At 41.4% G+C, this 21557-nt stretch overlaps 1 protein-coding gene across 5 annotated transcripts in view; it reads left to right on the forward strand.

Annotated features, from left to right (window-relative positions):
• KLHL32 (kelch like family member 32) overlaps nucleotides 1-21557 on the forward strand; it is a 256480-nt gene that overhangs the window by 167143 nt on the left and 67780 nt on the right. For 3 of the 5 annotated variants that reach the window (XM_045294472.1, XM_030886868.2, XM_045294473.1), the window contains exon 6: nucleotides 20965-21180. The exons of 1 other annotated variant lie outside the window; for it this stretch is intronic. In XM_045294472.1, coding sequence (XP_045150407.1) covers nucleotides 20965-21180 — 216 coding nt within the window. Of the gene's footprint in view, nucleotides 1-20964; nucleotides 21181-21557 lie in introns of those variants that run through there. One more of the 5 variants, XM_045294474.1, reaches the window with a different exon arrangement.

The raw sequence follows: 21557 nt of genomic DNA on the forward strand, positions 1-21557 counted from the left end.
GGTGTTCCTCTTTGTCGATGACTCTCTGCTTTCCAACGATGATGTCCTTCTGCGGGGTGTATCTTAATAAATGTCCCAAGTATATGAAGCAAAGTCTCCCCACCCTCGCTTCTAAGGAGCATTCTTCCAAGACAGTTTTTTTTTTCTTTCTTTTTTTTGGCAGTTCATGGCATTTTCAATATTCTTCACCAGCACTGTAATTCAGAGACATCCATTCTTTCCCAGCCTTCCTTATTTGTTGTCCAGCTCTGACCTGTATACCAGGGCGTTGAACACATCATGGCTTGAGTCAGGCCCACCTCACTTTGCAAAGTGACAGCTTTGCTTTTTAGAAGTTTGAAGAGGTCTTTTGCATTAGTTTTACCCAATGTGATAGGTTGTTTGACTCTTTACAATGACTTCCATGCATGTTGATTGTGAATCCAAGTAGAAGGAAACCTCTATATTTTTTCAGTTCATGATGCTGTTGTCGCTTGGTTGAGTTATGAAGATTTGGGGTTTTATTTCACTGAATTGTAATCCATACTGAAAGCTATCATCTTTGACCTTCATCAGTAAGTGCTTCAAGTCCTTTTGGCTTTCAACATGCAAGGTTGTCAGCTACATATTGCCGATTTTTAATGAGTTTTTCTCCAATCCTGATGCCATATTCTTCTTCGTATAGTCCATCTTCTCAGATCATTTGCTCAACATCCATATTGAGTAAATATGATAAAAGAATACAAGCCTGATGCACACCTTTCCTGATTTAAGCCATGTAGTATCTCCATTCCCTGTTCAAATGACCGCTCCCTGGTGTATGGACAGGTTCCACATGAGCACAATTTAGTGTTCTAGAATTCCCATTCTTCACAACGTTATCCATACTTTGTTTTGACCCACACAATCAAAAGTTTTTGTATAGTCCATAAAATGCTGGTGAACATCTTTCCGGTATTAGCTGCTTCAACCAAGATCTAGCTGATATCAGCAATGATATCCCCCATTCCGTATCCTCTTCTGAATCCAACTTGAATTTCTGGCACTTTTGATGTTAACATTCTTAAAGTATCTTCAGTAAAATTTTGCTTATGTGTGACCTTAATATTATTTTGATAATTTCTGGAGACTGGGGTCGCCTTTCTTTAGAAAGGGCAATAATCAGGGACTATTTCAGTCAGTTGGTCAGGCGCTTGTCTTCCAGATGTTTGGGCAGAGATGCTTAAGCACTCCCAGTGTTGCAGCCATGTGATGAAACATCTCAATTCACAGTCTATCAATTCTTGCAGCTGTTTTCTGCCGCTGTCTTGGGTGCAGCTTGCTACCAATGCTACCAGTTCCCGATCAATGCTACCAGTTCTCGATCATGTGCTACCACTTCTCGATCATGTGCTACCAGTTCTTGATCAATGCTACCAGTTCTCGATCATGTGCTACATACTGAAATGGTTGAATATTGGCTAGTTCTTTTGGGTATGGTGTCTTTGTGCATTCCTTCTATCAGTATTTGCCCAGAGAATCCTTCAATAGTTCAACTCAAGGCTTGCTTTTTTTCTTTAGTTATTTCAGCTTGAGAAATGTTAAGTAGGTACTTCTGGTCTGGTTTTCAATTCCAAGTCTTTACACATTTCATTATAATTTATTTTGTGTCCTCGGGCCATCCTTTGAAATGTCCTTTTCAACTCTTTTACATCATCATTTCTTCCGTTAGTTTTAGCTACTCTACATTTAAAAACTAGTTTTTGAGTCTCCTCAGACATCCATTTTGGTCTTTTTTTGTTCTTTCCTGTTTTTTTAATGACCTTTGGTTTTCTTAATGCATATACGATATTCCTGATGTCATTCCAAACTATTCTGTTGCTTTTAACAGTTTCTGAATTCAGTTCATCATTATTTATCACCTGGGCTAACGAAACTTTTAGGTAAACTTTGACTGTGTTTTCATTCTTGCAACACTCCTCTACCTCCTCCAAATTTTTAAAATTGGTTTTAAAAAAGGAATTTTTTAATCTGTCAAGGATTTTGAATCTTTCCTTCACTATGATGTATTCTTCTCTTGATTTGTCAACTTACCAATTACTGCTTATGTCTCAAGTACGTGCCTCACAGAGCACCCCTGCCAGAGTTGCCCGATCACTCCATCCTAACAGTGTGAGATTTCCGTTTCTTGTTTTGTTTTTTAATTTAGAGAAGCCTTCTGGAGTGCTGAGCACACCATATTGTTAGTATTGATTTACTTATCTATCTCCCCATTTCATTCCTCTATTCATGTAGCCCGGTATACAATGTCTAGCACATTTGAAGGATTCAATAAAGATCTGTAGACTCTGCAGAGGGAATGCTTTCCCATTTTGGCATATGTCATTGCTTCTGCCCGGAAAACCATACTCTGTGATGCTCGGGAAGCTCCTGTCCAGAACCAGATCCAATGTCAACTCTTCAGTTTACGTTTCAAGTCTGCGCAGACCATGTCATATGTGATGGCATCCTTCCTAATGCAACATCGTATTTCCTCTCTGGTGACAGGTTTGGAATTATGGTCAGACTCTCAATTCTCACTCGTGGAAGGAAGTCAAGCAAAATTTTTAAAAATTGGTTTTGTATAAATTGTTTGTTTGTTTTAACTCGTGTCCCTCAAAGTGAGGAAGTGAGAAGTCGTGAGCATCAGCTTCCGTCAGTGAGTTGAGTTTCCTTCACTTGAGAGTTGAGTTTGCCTTTGGAGCCTGACAGAGCATAAGTTCCCACACCAGAGTGGTATGGCCTTAGATTAGTTACTGACTCCCTTTGCCCCCCACATGTCATCTATAAAACACTGACATAGCATCTTGTAAGCAATCTGTCACTCAGAGATGTTGGACGACTCAATGAGATAGGGTATGCAAAGCACCAAAGCAGTATCCTCCTCGCAGTGGGTGCCCTAGAAACCAGGTGCAGGATAATTGTGTGCTTCCTGTGTGAATCCCACAGTCATCTCTACAAATGCTCCCCATTCCAGAGTACCAGGGACCTCGTTACCACTTCTAATTAATGTATTGGAAAAGTCTATTATGAAGAATTTGTAAGTAATCACCGCTTCGAAAAGTGCATGTTTCCCTGCAAGCCAGTAACCTTATCTGATATTGTATAAGTGCGTATATTGTCTCTATAAAAAGAATTAAATAGACCTTCCCTTTCCCCCTGTTCCTTAAAAAGGCAAATAACATCTTGAAATTGTACTTCAGTGGATACGAAAACCAATTCTTTGATAAAACAACACATTTTATACTTTTAAAACTGATGGTGTTATGTATCCTCTAGAGCAGTGGTTCTCAACCTGTGGGTTGTGACCCCTGTGGAGGTCAAACGTCCCTTTCACAGGGTTCACCTGATTCAGAGCAGTAGCGAAATTAAAGCGATGAAGTGGTAATGAAAATAAATTTTATGATGGGGGGCGGGTGACCACATAAGGAGCTGTAGTAAAAGGTTGCGGCATTAGGACAGTTGAGAACCACTGCTCTAGAGTATTTAAAATATAAGAGGCGAAATAATGCAGATCTGAAGGCGGGGGAAACAACTATCAAATTCCCACTCTGGTGTACAATAATGGTTTGTACACAGCCTGTGAAGATAATGACATATTAGTCCAATGCCAGAAATTGGAATTAGTTCTATCTTTCTCACTGTATGGGGTTATATGTTGTTATTTTATGTTGTCCTATTGATTCTGGCTCCCAGTAGCCCTATGTGACAGGGTGGAGCTGCCCCCAAGGGCTTTCTTGGCTAAAATTTCTGTGACAGCGACCTCCAGGTCCTTCCTTCAGTACAGCTGATGGGTAGATTGGAATCAACACATTTCTGGTTAGCAGCCCAGTGCTTAACTATTGCACCACCAAGGTGATGTGTACTAGAATCAAGGAACAAACGATATAATAGTCCCGTATGTATTCTACTAGAGCCCTGGTGGGATAGTGGCTTGGGCAATGGGCTGCTAACCGCAAAGTCAGCAGTTCGAAACCACCAGTCACTCCACAGGAGATAGACGAGGCCTTCCACTCCCATCCAGAGATGCAGTCTCAGAAACGTGTAGGGCGGCGGTTCTATCTACCCTCTCCTCAAGGGGTGCTATGAGTCAGAATTTGGTTTGGTCTGATGCACTGGACCATTTTGGGGGAAATGTTAACCTACTCTGAGCGCTCATTAGCTCAAGAAAAGATCTTGTAACTATTGAAATTGTAGTTTTCATAAGTTGTAACAAGTAGGCTATTTTTAATTTTAAAATAATACATACTTTAGTCCCCTGTATATAGGTGGTAACTTGCAGCGTAAGCAGGCTGGTACACAGCACCTTGTAGCACAGGGTGACTGCGGCTGGGCTTATCTACTGTTGATGATGGTTATGTCTGTGTGTTTCCCTTCTAACTGAGCTTCCAGCTTACTGGAGCCTTTCTGAGGGAACAATATAAAATTATTCATGGGCCTGAGATATTATGCAATCAAGTCATTATGAAAGTGTACTAGTAACCTAACTGTAGAATTCCTCTGTTATACAGCACACATGTATTTAAATAGGCTTTCAAAGACTCAAGGAATAAGAGCATGCTGGGTTTTTCTCTATGTGTGTATTTTTAAATTGCTGCTAATACTTTGCTGGAGATTCATCAAATTACACCATGCGCATATTTCTATCAATACATGAGTATGCATATGTATTTACAAACAGTTGTCCAGATAAACATAAGTGTACATATATATTTATCACGCTCTAGATTGATACATGTAAAATAAATCTGATTTTACATAAGTTTATCATGACAAGTAATCTAGCCTGCGTGGTCAGTGATTTGCTTATTTTTTTCTCCAATAATTCGATTTTAGCCTAATAATTCTAATTTAAGATATTATGGAAAATTTCACATTCTCTTTGCATAATGATATAAAACAGTCTTTTTTTTTTTGCTACATGATTCATCCCGATGCTATTAAAAGGTTTAGTTAGGTCTTCAGTTTATTGGTCTGTTTGTTTCAGCTTGTTCCAAAGGGTCAAGCCTGCCCACACATCCACGCTGGTACCTTTGATGTGGGTTTCTCTAGTCCTGGAATGCCATCCTTTTCTGAAGCACCAGGTAGTGGAGTCTTGTAGTGCCTTGATTTATAACTAGGTTGTAATACAAATAGGGAACAGGTGGAATCACAACTGGGTTTGTGCCTTGGATATTAATGGCTTGGCTCAGCAGTGGAATTTCTAAAGGCGGCATATACTTTTTTGTCTTAATTATGCATTCATTAAAAGCTTTTATACCCAACAGAATAAAGTAAATATTTTTTGATCTCCATAGTGTGCTTCCAGAATGTAGATTTTCACAGCAGGGTCTTGATAATCTGAATAAATTGTATTTCCCCAAGGAGTTTATCTTTCAAATAAGGTCATAAAGAAATGCAGCTTCCCCATTCCTAGATTACTCCCTGTGCCTTTTCTGCCCTGTGTAATGTGGAGCTTGGAAACCAGAGGATGTTCTAGGTAGAAATACACACTTGGCTGTGATCCAGTCGGCTCTGACAATCTGTCCTCCGTCCTTATCTCTGGTGAAGTATTTTTGAGTACAAAAGAAATGAGTGATTTTACAAAGCACCCAAAAAAGGGTTATTGTTTTCCCTGATATTTTTAGAAAACAAACTCTGTATAAAGCTTTCAGTGTTGTCTTCCCTCCACGCGACTCCTGTGTAGAATATATGGAATCTTCAAAGCGATTCTGCTGACATCATTTAAACGGGGGCTCTAGGGGAACACTAACAGTAACCTTTGCAACTGTGTGTCGAGGCTTAGTAAGAGGGGGTTTCAGAAAGTTCATGGACAACGGTATGAACACATCATAGAATTCCCCACAATCCTTTTATGGATGGCACTTTGCATATCTCATTAGGAATCCTCACATTTTTAAAATGTAAATATCACTTTCCACAGTTTCTGGATGAAGAAAAAAGTAGACTCAGAGTGATTAATTCCTAATTGAGATTGGTCAGTTTCAAATCATATGCTTGATCCACAATTCCAAATAAAGTTGCAATGAGGGTCCTGTCCCCATAACTTAAGATCTAGTGAAGGGGAAACTATAATAAAATTAGAGGCCCCAATAAATATGCGCAGTCCTTTGAATGTATCATTTATATGAGCGATAAAGAATAAGATGTCAATGCGCTCAAGATTGACTGGTTGCCTAAAAATGACATACAGTCAGTAGCTCTTTCCTTTTTCCCTCTCTTCTTTGGTTGTCACATTTATTTCCTGTGTGGATAACACTCTGGGCACGCTCCTTATTTAGACCTCTTTAGAGATGTAGAAGGCTCTATATTTATCAAAATTTACTGTGTGCCCATTACGTGGAAGGCATGAATGCAGACGCAAAGTAGTGAAAATAAAGTCTGTATCTTTATGGCCCTTGCTGAGAAAATGCATAACCACTAGCACACACGGTTAAACCAATGATTCCTGTCCCCACTACCCCTGCCATCAAATCGATCCCAATAGTAGGGATCCTGATAGGATGGAACTGTCCCCTAGTTTCTAAGACTGTAAATCTTTTGGGGAACAGGCACCCTCACCTTTCTCAGGTGGAGCTGCTGTTGGGTTTGAACAGCTTATCTGGACATGAGCAGTCCAGTGCTTAACCCATTATGCCACAAGGGCTCCTCATGATTATGTAGTGAGAGATCAGAATAAAGCACAGGGCTTTCAGCCTCAGTTGACAGACCTGGCTTTACAAGGAAATAGAGTCTAATCTGAATTGGTCCCTTTACCCTAGGAGGAGAAGAGCATTTACAATATAGAACTTCCCCTTTCTTATGAGTGGAGATTAAACATGATCTTTAAATGCTTCCTAAAGATTAACCATTTGTGTTTAGGAAGCTCAGAAGCCTGGCTAAAGGAAATTCATGAAAATTCAGGTCCCACTTGGTAATGTTCTATAATAATTTATGCAAAGATTTATATATCTCCATTTATCGCTGAATACTAAATGAAGTGAGATTCATTTTCAAAACTCTAGGAGGAAGAAAAAATACAACATGCAGAAAGTCAGAAGATACAAGATTTACTGTGACATCCAGTCCGGATGCACTTGTTACTACACAAATGGGCCTTATACTGTAATTATATTGTAATATATTGTAATCTAAAATCTGACATGCAGCAAGCACCACTAGAGAATTTCTTGAACTCAGATCAAATATTTGAGAGCATGTTTTCCAGTTAATCGTGAGAGCACTGTTCATTTAGTTCAGGTGTGAAATCATAGACCTAGAGTCAGGCTGTTGTTTCCTCTCTCCATTTGAAGTCAAAGAAGTCGAGATGCCTCTCAACTTGTGCTGACCATTCGCCTCTCTCACCCACTGCCATCGAGTCCACTGAGAGTCCTCCTGACCCTGGAGGGCAGAGGAGAACTGCCCTTTTGTGTTTCTACGACGTTGAATCTTTATTGGAGTAGACAGCCTCCTCTTTTTGCCGCTGAGAAGCTGATAGGTTTGAACCACTGACCTTATAATTAGCAAATGAAGGCAGGATTCTTTATGCCACCAGTAGTCTCACATATTTTTTTTCAGTTATAATCTATGAGAAAGACGTTGTTATTGGGTGCCATCGAGTCGGTTCTGACCCATAGCACAACAGAACAAAGCACTGCTCTGCCCCGCACCATCCTCACAATCATTCCTAGGCTGGAGCCCATTGCTGCAGCCACTGCATCTGTCCCTGGCACTGGGGGCTTTCCTCTCTGCCTGCCCCTCTGCTTTAGGACCCATGATGTCCTTCTCCAGTGGCCAGCCTTTCCTAACAACTTGTCCAAAGTAGCATTCTGGCTGTACTTCTTCCAAGAGAGATATGTTCATCCTTTTGGCAGTCCACAGTATTCTTTGCCAACACTATAATTCAAATACATCTCTTCTTCTTGGGTCTTCCTTATTCAGTGTCCAACTTTCACGTGCATATGAGGCAATTGAAAATTCCATGGCCTGCGTCAGGGTACTTTAGTCCTGAAAGTAACATACTGAACTTTCAGTGCTCTAGAGAAGTCTTTTAAATGTTTTACATTTACCCAGTGCAATGTCTTTTGGCCTCTTGACTGCTGCTTCCATGAGCATTGATTGTGGGTCCAAGGAAGACAAAATCATTGACAAGTTCAATCCTTTCTCCCTTTATTATAATGTTATCGATTGGTCCAGGTGTGAGGATTTATGCCTTCTTCACATTAAGTTATAATCTATACTAATGGCTGCAATTCTTGTTCTTCATCAAACAGTCCTTCACACACACAAGAAAGAAATCAAAGGGCATTACTCTTACCCTTGAAGGAACTTTACTATTATTATTAAGAATAAGTCTTAATGAAAGGTAAATCAGTTTTCCATACTGATATTATATGCTGTTGACACTAAATTTTGTTTCACAACTCAGTGGGGGTACTCAGAACTAGATGGGTCAATAAGAGAGATAACTTCTGTCAAGGCCAAATTTTGCATGACTTTCCTTAATAATAAGTTGAAACATCTCCATTAGATTTCTGTGTCTTGTCAATTAAAAAAATATATTTGTGGTAGAAAGTTGTATGGCCTATTTGAGGAAGGGGTAATCAAGAGATGCAATAACAAGAGACAGATGTTCTGCGTAATTCTGGAGAACAAGGGAAGCATCAGGGACATGATTAAACTACAGGTTAGATGAGCAAGTGCTTGCTGGCAAAAGTCAGGCCAGATGCATATGGGTGGGACTCAAACAGACAGCCTACATATTAGAACTACAGCTCGTTGAGTCTCTACTTATAGCAATGTTAACAAAGATCAAGGCATGGCTCGTGGCTTCTACGAGCTAGGCTGTGGATTTGTACAGTGACTATGTCGCCCCTCTCTATGAGATACTTTCATTCAAGAAAATCTATTATAATACAGGATGGCACTATTTCAGAGATACATCTGAATCTGCTAAAATGATTAGATAAAATAAATCCGAGCTGAACTCTGGTTCTTTATTTTTTTAAAAATTAAAAACAAAAACCACAGTTTCCCTAAGATCGATTCTGATGACAGCCCCCTATGTTGCCATCCAGGGTTTTCATGACTGTGGTCTTTCCAAAGTGTCTCACCAGCGCTTGCTTCCCATATGCTTGCCCATGGATTGTACCACCAACCATACCATTCTTAGCCAAGGCTTTACCTGTTTGTGCCCCCTAGGACAACCTGAGCTCTTATTAAACCAACCCCAAACCCAGTGCTGTTGAATCAATGTGATTTGTGGTAACCCCATGTGATGGAGAGTGGAACTGTTCCGTGGCCTTAATCTTGGTTGTCATCTTTATGAAAGTCAACTTGCAGACATTTCTTCTGTGGGGCAGCTGGGCGGGCTCTCACTACCAGCTGATTAGCAGCTGAGTAAACACTGTTCGTCTCATTCAGGGACATTTGGTTCTTTACCCTCTCTTTTTGACAAGGGCCATTGAGTCGATCCTCCCTATAGCGACCCTACAGGGAAAACTGGAACTTTCCCAAAGGGCTTCCAAGGCTGAGATCGTTGTGGAAGCTGTTGGCTGCATCTTTCTTCCACAGAGTGGCAGCTGCAGCTTCGAACCACCAAGCTTTCAGTAAGCAGCGAAGTGATAACCACTGCCCGACAGGGCCTTTGCTTTGGCTCTTCATTAGTACCCACATAATTGAGATACAGCTCATAATGATTAGCCAGTCACTCTGCTACAGACGAGAGCCTCCCGTGCATTAGGAAGGCTAAGGCGTGTCATGTTCGTCCTGCCTCCACCGGTTTGGGAAGATTGGTAGACGTCCACAGGGGGTTATTCATAACCCCCAAACTAAACGACTTTCTCTCGCCCATCTCCTAACCACCTGATAATTTGCCTTGTAAATGTAATTACATCTCAATATAACCCCAAATAAGATAATATTTGCTTTTCTCATGCTTTCTTTTCCCTAACATATTTAGCAGTTAACCTTGGGAATGCCAATTTTATGACCAAATTGGAGGAGTAAGACACATAGAAAAACTTCATAGAGTTTAAGAATTCTTGAACTTGAAAAATCATGTTTATTCCAAAGCTTGTGCAGTACTGGGGATACCTTTTATGGCTCTCCTTCTGTTATTTAACATGTCATTCACAGTGTTAGAAACAAATAGAAAGAGAAGGAGAAGCCAAATAGCCCTAAACCAAAGGGAAATAAATACTATTTTAGAATATTCCCCAAAGAACAGCAATGTCTGCACCACACTTCTGAATAGAAACTAAATTTCAAGTGAGAAGCTGTGTGGCAGAAATGAAGTCTGTAGAAAGGCAGAGAGAAAGAGAGGAAAAAACCCCATTTCCTTTTACTCACGAGAATTTCTTGTTGCTGAGCTAGAATTTTCATTCAAAATCACTGTCTACTCAGATACTTAAATTCTTAAGTCCCAGCACTCTTAATCATAATTAGGATAAATTACCATTTAACTGTACAAAAATAATTTCATCTGAGTAGTTAATGATGGAACAGTGGTTTCTTGGACTAAAGAAGAGCCTTTGTGTGGATTTTGACGTCTTCTCTCTGTGTCGAACTGGTGTGCTGCACTTGCCCATTAGCTCTTCGTCTCCCCTGAGTTTGCCTGTGTGGGCACCTGGAGCAGAACGAGAAGGAGAAAAGAAGGCAAGGGAGGTCGGTTAGGTTTTTGGTTTTTTTCAAAAAGACTCACTGTGGGTTCAATTGGATGGACAGTTTCTGTTTTTAAGTAAACTAGACAAAATGAACGCATGGGTATGTTATCATTGACTGCACGCACTGGGCACCTACTCCCGCTGGATTAGACAGCAGGGCACGGGGAATGGGAAACCCAGTCCTAGAGCTCAGTAGAGAGCAATGGAGATATCATCCTGGAGCACGCAAAGTGCTGCCGACGGGTGCGAGGCACGAGGAAGGAAACGTGGATGCTTGCTGAAGCACGGGAAGCTGAACCGGTGGAGCGAGCTGGGCAGATTTTCCCTGCGTTCATTCTTTCGGCACACCTGGCCCCGCTCTAGGTGCTTTCACGGACAAGTTCTTCCTACCACAGCGTTGAACTTCTGAGGCGTCAGGGAGGAGGGGGAAATGCATTGTAAACAAACAGTCGAATAAATACACACGTGATTGCAGATGCGCTTGAGTGCTAAAAATAAAATCGAGTGATGTGATAAGGATGAGAGGATGGGTGAGAGAGGTATGGAGGAAAGAGGTATGTGTGCTGTTTGATATTGTACCATCAGGAGGAATACTAGAAACGTAACATCGTGCACAGGATTTAACATTTTCTCACTTTATTATTGTTGAGAATATACATATGTTTTCGCTGGGAATATACACCAGTTCATCTGTTTCTACATGCACAACTCAGTGACATTGATTATATTATTGTCAGAGTTATGAGAACTTCCTCACTCTCCTTTGCAGACTTGTTCCTCCCCTATGAACATAATCTCTCTGTTGTCTAAGGCCCCCAACTAGTTTTTTTGAGTTGTCACATTAATCCCTAAATATATAATGTCTTAGGCTAGCTTTTCTAGAGAAGCAACATCAGTGACACTGATATATGTGTGAGTGCACTGATGTGTGTGTGTAATTGTATCAAGAAAATTATTTACACAGTTGTAGAAGCAGGCCAGTCCAAGTCCAGGCAGGTTCCAAATTCTTAGCTTAATTCTTAAGCCGAGGATTCTCCTGACATGAGTAGACTCAGGGGAGTGATGGGCCACGGTCTGCTGTAAGACCACAGCGCAGGCTGGTGACTGCCCAAGTAGATGAATCCACAGTCAGCAGATCAGATGACAGGCTCTTGATGGTACTCAAGATCAACAGGCAATCTGGCAGGTTTTTGGCTCATATCTGAAAAAATTAGAGGCCAATGAGCCAGATCCAGAGTCAGCAAATTTTTCCACAGCAGCTATTTATATATGAAGTAGGCCACAGCCTGGAAGAAACTTCCTTTTAATTGCATCGGCTGAGACCTGAGTAAGGGGGTTGCACTGCACCCTAATCTTCTTACAACTTTTGGCTGCGCAGAGCACATCCTACTACAGAGTTGATTACATTGTGTTATTTCACACCATGGGCGATGACTAGGCCTTGTATCATGTCAGGTCATATTATGGGGTATTACTTGGGCCTTAACTGCTGAGAATCCTGGCCCAGCCATGCTGACACAAAATCTAACTACCACATATAGAGAGTTCTTAAAAGAACTCAAGGCAGATTTTTTTTTTAACTTGTGAAGCTAAACTATTCAGTTCTTTTTAAGAAGGAATATTTATGTATTTCAAAGGAATTTTTATGTAACTAGCAGGACAATAGGTTCAAGGTTGCATCCAGCCCCGGTGACTCTACAAAGTTGGGAGTCCATGAGAATCTGAAGTTCCATTCTACATTCCCCTCCTTTTGGTCAAAATTCTTCTGTAGAAATTTTGATCAAACTGGCTAGTAAAGGAAGGCAGATACCATCCAGTTCTTCTGGTCTTATGTCAACAGACTCCATTGTTCATGGAGGCCATGAGCCACACATTCCATATTCTCCTCCTCTTTCTGAGTCTCCTCTTCCCTTTGTTGTTCAAGGCAAATAGATACCCGTGGCTGTGCCTTACATGGCCACGTGTCAGTTTTTAAGTCCTCAGGCACTCCACAATGAATTAGGAAGTAGAACCGAATCACTAAACACAGTATCAGGCTGCCTGACCTGGATGTCCCCTGAAACCCTGGCCCTAACCCTCCAAGCCAAGAAACCAAATTTCATGAGGTTTCCTCAGCAGCTACTCTTTTTCTTTTTAAAAATATACCTATCATACTACTTATTCCAATTCAACTTTTTATAAATACACAACTTACTGACTTCATTTACAACAATCAGCTGTGTATCTAGCACATAGAAATTTGCATGTCCAGCTTCCTTGTTTCCCACCTTCTCCATGCAATCCCACCTTTATCTCCACCTCACCCTTCTGCTAGTAAACAAACGCCTACAATTCTTCATCTTTCAGCTCTGTTGTGACCTCTCTGGGAAACCTTTACTAAATGTTCACTCTTTGTTAAACCACCTTTGATGAGCATTCATAACCTTGTGTTATGCCCTTTGTAGACCCAATGATGTGTTTCCACTAATTTGTGAGAATTTTTTATTAATGGCTCTAGCTCCTGGTAGACTATATACTTCAGGAGGACTGGGTAGTATTTATTTATTTTGCTTGCTAGTATATGTCCCTGGCACTGGAGTGGCTGGCCCTTGGACGTGGTTTAAATGTAGAGACAGTTCTCATGCCATTCTCAAAACCAAGCGAGGATGGGCAGGATTGCTGCACTGCTGGATGAGAAGGGTGGTGGTGACCGGGTATACGCAAAATTACTGGGTTTGGGTTTATTCCTGTAAGCAAACAGGAACTTCCTAATTAGTTTTAATATGTGGTTATTAATATGCTCAGATTTTTATAGAGAAAAAAAAGGAAGTTTAATACTGAAATTTCCCCAAATCCATTTATCATTAAGTCTTCCCATTCATAATAATACAATATTATAGAGTATAACGGTCCCCCCCCACACACACTCAAACATACACCCACACAAGGGTTTCTTGGCTCTAATTTGTACAGAAACACACTGCCACATCTTTCTCCCATGAATCAGCTGGTCATTTCAAACCACTGACATTTGGTTAGCAGCCGAGTGCTTCCCCACTGTGCCACCGTAGCTTCGTCACTGATGACAGGAAGAATGACTTGGGATATCTTGCAGGTCGTCCAGCCAGAAAACAAGGAGGGACAGAGCAAGAGATGCTAAGGAGGAAGAGTAGTCAGGGCAGAGCATGGTGGGTGGCTGGTAAGAAAGAGCTTTGAGTGGGAGGGTTGCTGGTGTGAATGACGGGATATGGTCATTCTTTCAGAAAGGAGAGAGAAGAGCTAGGGGTTTTCATAAAGCAAGTTCTGTTTGCATATGGTAAGCTGTGGTTACCATATTGGCCTCTGAAACATTCAAGAGACGGTGTTTCTTTGCAGTTGGGGATATGAATTCAGAAGTGAGGTTTGAGCTCATAAGGAACATGGGATGCATTAACATGGAAACAAGTGATAAGTCAAATCTATGATTTTTACTTGATTGGTCTTCTTTTTTAGCTGATTTGAAGTTTCGTGTTATTTAAGACTTTAGTGTCTAAATCAACTGCCTTATATCAGTAATGGATTATGGATTTTAGATATCAAAGACCAATGCCTAATACAATTTAATAGATTTGCCTCAAGTCTAGTTTTCACTTTCTATATGCTAGGCGATTATGATCGGAAAATGTGGCCTTGATAATAGAAACAAAGCTGGAGATTGTACAATAGAATTTTGCAAGACCAATGACTTTTTCATTGCAAATACCCTTTTTCAACGACATAAACAGACACTGTGCATGTAGACTTCATCAGATGGAATACATAGGAATTAAATTGACTGCATCTAATGGAGGATACAGAGGAGAAGCTCAGTATTATCAGATTTAAGATGAAGAAAGATTTCAAAGCCCCTGAATTTAGAAACCCTCTCAAGAACAGGTTTGACACATTTACCACTAATGATCGAAGACCAGGCTGGTTGTGGATTCACGTCAAGAACATCATACGTGAAGAAAGCAAAAGGTCATTAAAAAGAAAGAAAAGGTCAAAGAGGAGGTGAGAAGACACTCTGAAACTTGCTCTGGAACATTAATTAGCTAAAGTGGAGAAGTGCTGAAATAGAAGAACTGAACATATATCTTCAAGAGCAACTTGAGAGAGCAAAACATTATAATGAAATGTGCAAATACCTGGAGTTAGAAACCCCCCAAAGAAGAATGCTTTCATTATATCTCAGGCTGAAAGAACTGAAAAAAAAATTCAAGGCTTGAGTTCTAATATTGAAGGATTCTATGAACAAAATACTCATTGATGCGGGAAGCAGCAAAATAAGATGGAGGGGATATGGAAAGTCACTGTACAAAAAAAGGGGTCAACATTCAAACATTTTAAGAGGTAGCATATGATCAAGAACTGATGACATTGATGTAAGAGGTCCAACCAGCACTGAAGGTATTAGCAAAAGCAAGCCTCCAGGAATTGATGGAATACTAATTGAAATGTTTCAAGAAACTGATGAAGCACCGGCAGCACTCACTTCTCACTTGTCTATGCCAAGAATTTTGGAAGACAGCTACTTGGCCTACTGACTTAAGAAGTTCCTACTTGTACCCACGCTAAAGAAAGGTGACCCAACAGAATGCAGAATTACTGAACAATACCAATAATATCACAAGCTAGTACATATTTTTTTTCTGAAGATAATTCAATAGTTCCAGCAGGGAGCTGCCAGAAATCAAGCCAGATACAGAACAGGATGTGGAATGAGGATATCGTCTGAATCCTGGTGGGAAATAGGCAGGATCAGAAAGATGTTTACTTGCATTTTACTGACTATGCAAAGGCATTTGATGGTGTGAATCATAACAAATTGTGGAAAACATTTCAAAAATGGGAATTACATAACCCTTAATTTTACTCATGCAGAATTGAACTCAGACCGAAAAGCTAGTCAGACAGAACAAGGGCACCCTGTTGTTAGGTGCCGTCAAGTCGGTTCTGACCCAGCAAAATGAAATGCGACCCATCAGGGGCAACCAGCCCCTGACAAATACCACAGGCCCATAGGCGCAATTGTACGGCTATAATATATGAATTTTATAGTAAAGTCATAGAGAATAAGAGAGATAGGAGAGTGAATAAAATAAAGGAGTCAGACACATTTCATGGCAGCATGCTTACCTCCAGGGCGGCCATGATGTCAGTAGCCAGGTCCACGCAGAGGGGTGGGAGGAGGAGAGAGGGGGGAGGAGGGAGAGGGAAGGAGTCTTTATTGTTATGGGGCTTTTATGGGTAGCCATTAGTCATGCATATTCAGGAGTTACATATGTCACAAGGTGGGTGGTAATCACAGGAAAATCCCTGAGCTCACAGGCGAGGAAACTTAATACCTGCATTGGGAAAAACAATGAGGGAGGATGGGTGCCTTGGCTGAAGGAGCTAATCAAGGAATGTCTGCTTCTACAGGGAGACAGAATCAACTGTGTGCTCACTTTAAGGCAGCATAGCTGTTAGGGGAGAATCTGTGGGAATGAGGGACATTTAAAGCCGGATCAGGTGATTGGACTTTATCTCTAATTTAGCTTTCCAGAGTCCCTCTATTATAAGGTAGGGAATATAGTCCTGGTCAGATTTCCCTCAGTGTTAGTTTCCCACAACTTCCCAGTCCAAAGCCATCCTCACTACATGGTTTAAAATCAAGAAAAGTATGTATCAATGTTGTATCCTCTTATAAAATCTGAATGTTGAGTAAATAATGCAAGGAGATGGATTATATGAAGAAGATTGTGGTATCATGACTGGAGGAAGACTACTTAATAACCTGTGATATACAGATGACACAACCTTGCTTGATGAAAGGCAAGAGAACTTGAGGCACTTAGTGATGAAGATCAGAGACTGTGGTGTCCAGTATGGATGACGTTTCAACGTAAGCAAAATCTATATAATTGGGCCAATAGCATCACGAGAAACAGAGAAGAGAGTGAAGTTGTTGAGGATTTCATTTTATTTGGATCCACATTCTTATGGAAGCAATCAACAAATCAATGACATATTACACTGGACAAATGTGCTACACAAGACCTCTTTAAAGTGCTAAGGAGCAAAGATGTCATTGTGAGAAATAAGATGTGTCCGGCCTAAGTTGTGGTGTGTTCAGTTGCGTCATGTGCGTACGAAAGCCGCCCGGTGAATAAAGGAACGTCACGGAGAAGTGATGCATTTGAAGGACGGTGTTGGCAAAGAATATTGAAAGTGCCAGGGACTTCCAGAAGAACAAACAAATCTGTCTTGGTAAAATTATAGCCAGAATGCTCCTGAGAAGTGAGGATGGCAAGACTTCCTCTCAAGTACTTTGGCATGTTATCTGGAGAGCCTAGGCACTGCAGAAGGATGTCGTGCGTGGTAAGGTGCAGGCTTGGCACAAAAGGAAGAGGGATTCATCCCAGAGGAGATGAAGTAACACCGTGGCTGGACTCTTGGGCTGAAGCATAGGACTTGTGATGTTGCTGCAGGACCGGGCAATGTGGTCACTCTGTTTTATGTTGGGTGGATATGAACCAAAAGTTGCCAAAGATTTTGTCTTGCTTAGATCCACACCATCAGTGCTCAGGGAAGAAGCCAAGAGAGCAAACAAAGGGTTTCAGTGGGCAAAGATGCTGCACAAGATTTGTTTAGACCGTTGAAAAACAGAGAGCTTAACTTTGATGACCAAGAGGCACTTGACCCAAGCCATGATATTTTCAATCACCCGTCTGCATGTGAAAGTTGAACATTGAATGAGGAAGACTGAAGAAGAATCGATGCATTTGAATTGTGTTGGCGAAGAATATTGGCAGTACCATGAACTGCTAAAAGGACAAACAAATATGTCTTCGAAGAAATACAGCCAGAGTGTTCCTAAGAGGTAAAGAGGGTGAGATTTCATCTTACATACTCTGGACATGTGGTCACAAGAGACCAGCCCCTAAAGAAGCACATCATAGTTGGCAAAGTAGAGGGACAGTGCAACAGAGGAAAGCCTTCAGCGAGATGGATTGGCCCAGTGACTGCAACAACGGGCTCAGGCATAGGAACCAGTGCACGGATGGCACGGGCCTGGGCAGTGCTTGGTTCTGTTGTGCAGAGGGTAGCTATGGGTGAGAACTGATTTGATGGCAAACAACAACAGCAACAACAACATGAGTTGGAGTCGACTTGTCAGCACCTAACAGCAGCATGGCTAATAATACATATGCAGATTCTCTCCAAGACAACTCCCTGAGCTGGTTGATCTCTCCCATTTTGTAAATGAAGATCAATGGGAGTTTGTGATTGTCCAAACACGTAGCCAGTGTTGAATGTCAGAGTTCGATTTTAACCAAGGCCACTTGACTCCCCAGCCAGCTCTTCTCCAACAGAAAACTTGCTTCTGAGTGCCTGTGGCTACCAGTGGTCTGTCCTTGTATTCCTGGTGCAATTGTTCTTTCTCATTCTCAGAGCATGTAGAGTATTGCTTTTCAACAAGTCTAAAAGGATATTCACAAAAACATTAATGTTGATTATCTCAGCATGGTAGAATTATGAGTGATTGTTATTTTCTTTTCCATACTTTGTGTTTCCTCATTTTTATGAAATGACCATTTATTATTTTCATAAGCAGAAACAAAGTAGTCAACTTCTTTAGTATGAAACTGATCAGATCATCAAGATGCATTGCTAATTACTGGCAGTTGGATTGTGGAAGTTGGAAACCAAGAAGAATAGGTAGTTAGAAAATATAGCCGTAGTGATAGAAACAAAGCCAGAGGTCACATGATAGAATTTTGCAGAACCAAGGACTTCTTCATTGCAAAACAGCATGAACAGCAAGTATACATGTGGACCTCCATGGATGGAGTGCACGGTGACTCCACCTATGAGAAGAGATGATGGGGAAGGCATGATCTTCAGCTAAAAGAATGCTCTGCTCTCAGTGAGCGCTCCTGGGCATTGCGGTGGCACTGAGCCGCCTCCGTGGGCATGAGGCTTGAGTATTGGAAGGTGACTGACAGTACCCTCAGGCCTCCAATACACTGCAAAGGAATTTAGTACGGCATTTAGGGTCCTCGAGCAATTAAGTCCAGAGATTCATCTGCCAGAAATGACATCCTCCTCCAAAGGAGATGGCTCTCGGATGCTTTGGGAATGGCCCACCTTCAAGGCCAACACATTCTTTGACGCCTAGAATGGAATTCACCAACGCTACAGAGTCACATTTGGAGAACATATTTAAATACGTTTTTCTGGGGTAAAAAATTAGCTGCTAGAGTCAAACTCTTCAAGATTCCTTGGATAAACTCTCCTGAGTTGGAAGCCATAGTATTTTGATTGAGTGACTGTGAGAGGGCCCTTAGATAGTTGAATTACAATGGATTTCAGTGGTCTTCTGTGGTAAAGCTCACTTTAAAGATAAGCGGGCATTTCCCTTCAATCATGTTGGCAAATAGAGCTGTGAAGAGCCAGAATCTCATGGCTGATTCCTGACGTCCTCTAGCTTAACTCCTGTTAGGAATATAATTAAAATGTCATCTCTCAACAACAGAAATGGAGTGTAAAGTAGAAAATGTAGTCAGGTAGCCATGATGATGCGGCTGTACCCTGAGAGCTGTTTTTATCATTTTAAATTTTATTTTAGAGCACCATCATTTAGTAGAATTGTAATGGAAACCGCATGTGCATTTAAAATTTTTCTACTAGTCACATATTTTAAGAGTAATAAGAAGCCAGTCAAGTTAACTGTAATAATTTTTTTAATCTGATATATCCAGGATGGTATTATTTCACCAAAGAATCAATATAAAAATTATTGATGAGCTATATTTTATAGTTTCAGCACATCTCGGTTGAGACTAGCCACAGTTCAGGTGCCCAAGGGCCACATGTGGCCAGCCCGGGCCACGTAATGCTGCTGCACATAATTAGGACATTCATTCAACACCAAAATATTATGGAAGTGAATACATTGAGCTAGGATATGTTCAGAAGGAGGTCAAAATACGTAAGCTAGAAAAAGGAACATATGTATTGAAAATTGTTTAAATAGATCATTAGAGTAAATACCGTAGCTATTTTGTACCACCCTATATATGCTAGATTATTAGAAAATGGTCCTCTCACATTAATAACTATACATTTATAATTAGGACAAACGAGGTCACAGCTCATGGTCAGTCCAGAGAACCAGTTGTCCCTTCCAGCCTTGGCAGGGTTACAGTGGCAAAAGCGCCTCCAGGACCCTGACTGGCGTGGGGCAGCCTGGCCCACGCTTCCAGAATCGGGGGCTTCCTGACTCGTTACGTACTGTCAGCTAGTCAGTTTGACTCACAGTGAATCCGCAGGACAGAGTCCTATAGGGTGGTTTCCAAGGTTATAATCTTTATGGAAGCAGACTGCCTCACCTTTCTCCCGAGAGGCAGTGGGTGGGTTCAGATCACTGACCTTTCAATTTGTAGGCAAGTGTTTCGCTGTGGGCCAGCAGAGTTAGATTGTACCGGGCGCCACCAAGCCTCCTTGGGACTTGGACAGACAAGTAAAATCTCCAAATAACAAAGCATTGCGATAGCGACCATCTTTGAAAAGAAGGGAAAGGATCTTAACCGTTGTTCGTAATTTTTATCGTAACCACCGATTACAAATCCGTCATCTTCAGTGGATTCACTATAGAATTGCTGAGGACAAGACCCTTTTCTGTGAGCTCTCCTCCTCTCCTAAGATCTTCGATTTCAAAGAGGGCCCTGGCTGGGTTGAACCCTGATAATGGAAAGGTCATCTGCTCACCCCCACCAGCCACTCCATGGTCAAAGATAGTCCGTCTCCTTCTAAAGATCGACAGTCTTTGAGCCCCTCTGGAGGGCATCTATGGCTTTGGGGGAGTTTAAAATTGTGTGCTCATTGTATTAAACCAGCATGGGTTGTTTTGTTGGTTTTTTTCCAAACTTAATTTGAAGTCTTGGAAATATTCTGGTTATTTGCCCTCACATTTTCTTGTTCCCCAAGGGCTGAGAAATAAGGTAAGGAGAGAAAAATCATTGCCATCGCCTGGTAAAATATTGCTGTACAGTCAAATTTCAGCCAGTGACACCCAAGACACCTTCCCAGGGTTTACTAGGCTGCCTTTGAAGTGTATTTGGTTTGAATCAGCAAAGTGAGGGAAGCGGATGCCATCTAGAACCTGTCTGCTTTGTCACGGAAAGGGGATTACTTTACAATCACAACGGGGATGGTCCCTTTTCCCCACCCCTGTCCTGAAAACTTAAAGGGAGTCCATCTGAATTTCTTGTCTGTTCTTCCTTGCACCGATGTCTAAGAGATGTTTGTTTGTTTGTATCTTTATTTTTTTGATACCCAGGAGTTAAATAGCTTTAATTACTTGGATCTGTACAGACTTGCGGACCTCTTTAACCTCACTCTGTTGGAGAAAGCAGTGATCGATTTCTTAGTGAAGCATCTCTCAGAACTGCTGAAGAGTCGCCCAGAAGACGTCCTCACGCTGCCCTATTGTCTGCTTCAGGAGGTCCTCAAGAGCGACCGCCTCACTTCGCTGAGTGAAGAGCAGATCTGGCAGGTAAGGGTGCCCGACCCACATGCTGTGGGCCTTGACATGCCGTGAAATGATGAAAAGTGAAAGGGTTAAGAACAGTCCGAGTTTTGTGCCCTGGTTTGGTCCTTGTGTTGCCAGGTTTAAGATTTAGACGTTATTTCCACTTGATAAATCAAGAATTGGAAACACAAGTTCTTATGGTGAGAGTGGCCTTCACAGTCTACTTAACTCAGGGCATCACAGGTGAGACTGGCCGCAGACTCTCCCATCTCCAAAAGTCTGTGACCTTCGGAAACGCAACACGGTTACATCTGAAAAAGTTAGACATTCTTCCCCCGGATAAAAATGGTTTCTTCCCGTGGATATGGAAAGGATGGTTTGTCAAGTGTAGCTATGCATAC

Source organism: Echinops telfairi, unplaced genomic scaffold, assembly GCF_000313985.2.
Source record: "Echinops telfairi isolate 266 unplaced genomic scaffold, ASM31398v2 ScPeMD7_3533;HRSCAF=4204_0, whole genome shotgun sequence".
NCBI classification, from domain to species: domain Eukaryota; kingdom Metazoa; phylum Chordata; class Mammalia; order Afrosoricida; family Tenrecidae; genus Echinops; species Echinops telfairi.